The sequence below is a fragment of the Cyprinus carpio genome, unplaced genomic scaffold (genome assembly GCF_018340385.1).
Source record: "Cyprinus carpio isolate SPL01 unplaced genomic scaffold, ASM1834038v1 S000006613, whole genome shotgun sequence".
NCBI classification, from domain to species: Eukaryota; Metazoa; Chordata; class Actinopteri; order Cypriniformes; family Cyprinidae; genus Cyprinus; species Cyprinus carpio.
Window position 1 is genome coordinate 27,501 of NW_024879252.1, and position 3,373 is coordinate 30,873.

The 3,373-nt window shown below is 37.9% G+C and overlaps 1 protein-coding gene across 7 annotated transcripts in view; it reads left to right on the top strand.

Annotated features, from left to right (window-relative positions):
• LOC109068364 (perlwapin-like) overlaps positions 1 to 3,004 on the top strand; it is a 17,348-nt gene extending 14,344 nt beyond the window's left edge. The window contains exons 4-8 of one of the 7 annotated variants that reach the window (XM_042754889.1): positions 757 to 894; positions 997 to 1,134; positions 1,594 to 1,731; positions 2,441 to 2,584; positions 2,870 to 3,004. In XM_042754889.1, coding sequence (XP_042610823.1) covers positions 757 to 894; positions 997 to 1,134; positions 1,594 to 1,731; positions 2,441 to 2,583 — 557 coding nt within the window. In that variant the 3' untranslated portion in view covers position 2,584; positions 2,870 to 3,004. Of the gene's footprint in view, positions 1 to 753; positions 895 to 996; positions 1,135 to 1,593; positions 1,732 to 2,440; positions 2,585 to 2,802 lie in introns of all 7 variants that reach the window. The other 6 variants (XM_042754886.1, XM_042754887.1, XM_042754888.1 and 3 more) reach the window with 6 other exon arrangements.
• The last annotated feature ends 369 nt before the right edge of the window (positions 3,005 to 3,373 follow it).

Below are 3,373 nucleotides of genomic sequence, written 5' to 3' on the forward strand. Positions count from 1 at the left end.
TTATTAACATATAATACAATATTAACCAACGTCCATGTTTTATATTAGCATTACTATGCATTAGTACACAACACCAGTAGTGGGGTAGGTTCTATGTTGAAATGGTAGTTTTAGGGGGAAATGGTAAATTTGATTTAATGCAGAGTAAATATACTTAAGTTTGATGTAGGTCAGGGGTTTTGCAACACATGCAAGTGCTGGAAAAAAAGCCATTTCGGCTCTCCCTGGTCTCCCCTAATGATCCTCTTCATTAGTGGTTGGTCAGTATGTGAAGCTGACGGTTGTGCTGTCCTGTTAAGGATGTTTCTAATAAAGATTGCTCTAAATGACATGCATGCTTTCGATATGATTGCGGTGCTGTGTGTTTACTCCCTGCTTTCAATGAGTTTCAGTTAATGGTGGATGTTGGAGGTCTTTTCAAAAGAAACACTGGGGGATTTTTTTTTTATTTTTTTTTTTTTTTTTTTTTGCTGCAGCAATAGATGTGGATATCAGTGTATGCCTCCATATAAAAGTCTTTATATTGTTATAATAGTGTGAATGAGCTTTTACCTTTTTCATATGCAGCGAGGAATTCAGCGATCTGCTTTCTATCATGTTTGTATAGCAGGAAAAACCAGAAAAACAGGATTGTGTCCAAACTCCGTTGGAGTAGGAGGGTGTGCTGAGATGCATTTTTTATATTCGGTAATATTCTTAAAAATGAGAGCCTACTAGTAATGTTTAATGGTTTTTCTGTTATGTGATTTTTAGCAGAAAAGCCAGGAGTGTGTCCTGATGACAAAGACATGATAGGAGTGTGTGTCGAGGACTGTTTTGGTGACAGTGAATGTCCAGATGATGAGAAATGCTGCAGCAATGGATGTGGACACGTGTGTATGCATCCATATAAAGGTATTTATATTGTTATAATAGTGTGAATTAAATGAGCTTTTACCTTTTTCATATGCAGCGAGGCATTCAGTGATCTGGTTTCTCTATCATGTGTTTGTGTAGCAGAAAAGCCAGGATCATGTCCAAAACCCGTTGGAGCAGGACTGTGTGCTGAGATGTGTTCTGGTGACAGTAACTGTCCAAACAATCAGAAATGCTGCAGCAATGGATGTGGACACGTGTGTATGCCTCCATATAAAGGTATTTATATTATATTAATGTGTGGGTCTTTGTTTTGCATTTATGCAATATAGTGGAGCCAACCCTGAGAAAGTTCCACAGCATTCCTGGACACGCATTATGTGGTTTACGAGACATTGTTTAATGGTCAAATTGGCTTCATGGTCTCCCCCTGATGCTCACTCTCTTTGTGTTTGTTGCTGTCTTGTCTAGGAGTTTTGTTGGGTATGTGGTATTTATGTTCTGCAGAGCAGGAACCTGCTGAAAATCAGTTTTATACTGAGTCAGGCCCGACTGTATCTTTTCCTGTTTAAAAATAGAAAGAAATAAATAAATTACTCAGAATTTACTCCTATTTCTGCAAGCTTCATGAATGAGTCCCATAGTCTTTATATTGTTATAGTGACTTAAATGAGCTTTTACCTTTTTCATATGCAGTGAGGCATTCAGTGATCTGGTTTCTCTATCATGTTTGTATAGCAGAAAAGCCAGGATCATGTCCAAAACCCGTTGGAGCAGGAGTGTGTGCTGAGATGTGTTCTGGTGACAGTAGCTGTCCAAACAATCAGAAATGCTGCAGCAATGGATGTGGACATCAGTGTATGCTTCCATATACAGGTATTAATATGGCAGTGTGTTTTTTATTTTTTTTATTTTTTTAAATAGGATTTATAGCTGGATCGATTTTGCACTGACCGCTACAGTATTGTCAGAACTCAGAGTCTTGTCTCAGTGACAGCCTTTTAATGATTGCTCTGGCATCAACACAGATGGACATGAGCAAGGTTTTCTAGAACCAAAAAATTATTAGCAGATGGATCACTTAAGTGTTACAATGGATATACATAAACAACAATATCTTCTACTTCTCAAGTCGCAGTGATCGATCGCTATATTTAACTTCAAATTATTGATGGCATATAATACAGTAATTCACCGTGCTGTAAATGGGGTTGCGTCAATCTAAATAAACTTAGAAACCATATCTGCAAATATACTTGCAGTATAACGTTAATATTCAAATAACACTGGACTGACTTGTCCGTTACTCATAATGCAACCTTATAATGCAAGCAATCCAGAGAACTTCCCAGTCAGAACGGCTGATGCAACTCTATAGCGCTACGCTTATTCTCAGTCTATTAATCAGCGTAGGCTGCGCAGGCTGTGCACTATTCCATTACGGGCTGCATGCGCCAATTCTGTACGCATCTTTGTCAAATGCACGAAACATGGAGAATTCGGAACACAATGTGTTGGTTGGGGGGGGGCAGGTTTCCTCCCCATTTGCAGCGAGGAGTTTAGTGATGAGGTGTGTGTGTAACAGAAAAGCCAGGACTGTGTCCAATGACTTTGGCTGGAGTAGGAGGATCGTGTGAAGAATTGTGTGTCAATGACTTTGACTGTCCGAGAAATGAGAAGTGCTGCAGCTCTATATGTGGAGGACGTCTATGTACACCTGCATCTTAAGGTATTTGTTCTGTTAATGCTACACAGTATTTTATTTGAAATGTCAAAGTAACTGAATTTGGCCCATTGCACCACTGTTATCGCATGGCTTTCCAAAATAGATTAATAATACTTGGAATGCAATCTCTAAAAGTAAAGTTTGTTGCATGCATTGAGTTTTTTTATTTTTTTTGGTAATGTGCTTGAGTGCCTCTAAATGAAGGGACTGATTCTGTGCAGTGAAGCCTGGTCTGCGTCTCAAACCAAATGTGTGCTGATAACTCTTCCATGATTAATGTCCTTCCAGACAGAAGTCTTGCCCAACCACCTGTGGACATGCGTGCAGATAACATGCCAGTTTAACCATTGGAAAGCCCTTGATTGCCCCCCAATGTTGGACTTAAGGTCTTGTCTTTCTCAAATAAATATCAGTTTAAAGGTCTGTTTGTGTGGTGTTACTGAGAATAAATGGGATTTCTGGTCTTTAGTAGTATTGTCGGTGTACATGATTAACTGTCCCTCAAAAACTGGAATTGAACTTCCAGATCCCAGAATCCACTGAATTGAGACATTGACAATAACCAAAACTAAATGCGTCTTAAAATGTTTATCAGATGTTCTAGATCAAGTAGTCTTTAAAGGCTATTTTTGTGGATGTATGTGCTATTTTGGGATAATACATTTAAAAAAAAAAAAAAAAAAAAAAAAGAGATCCTTTAAGACAAATTATCTCTAAACAATATTTATTGGAGTTGATTTGATTGGGTTTTTTTTTTTTTTTTTTTTTTTAAAATCCCCATTTACAAAGAGA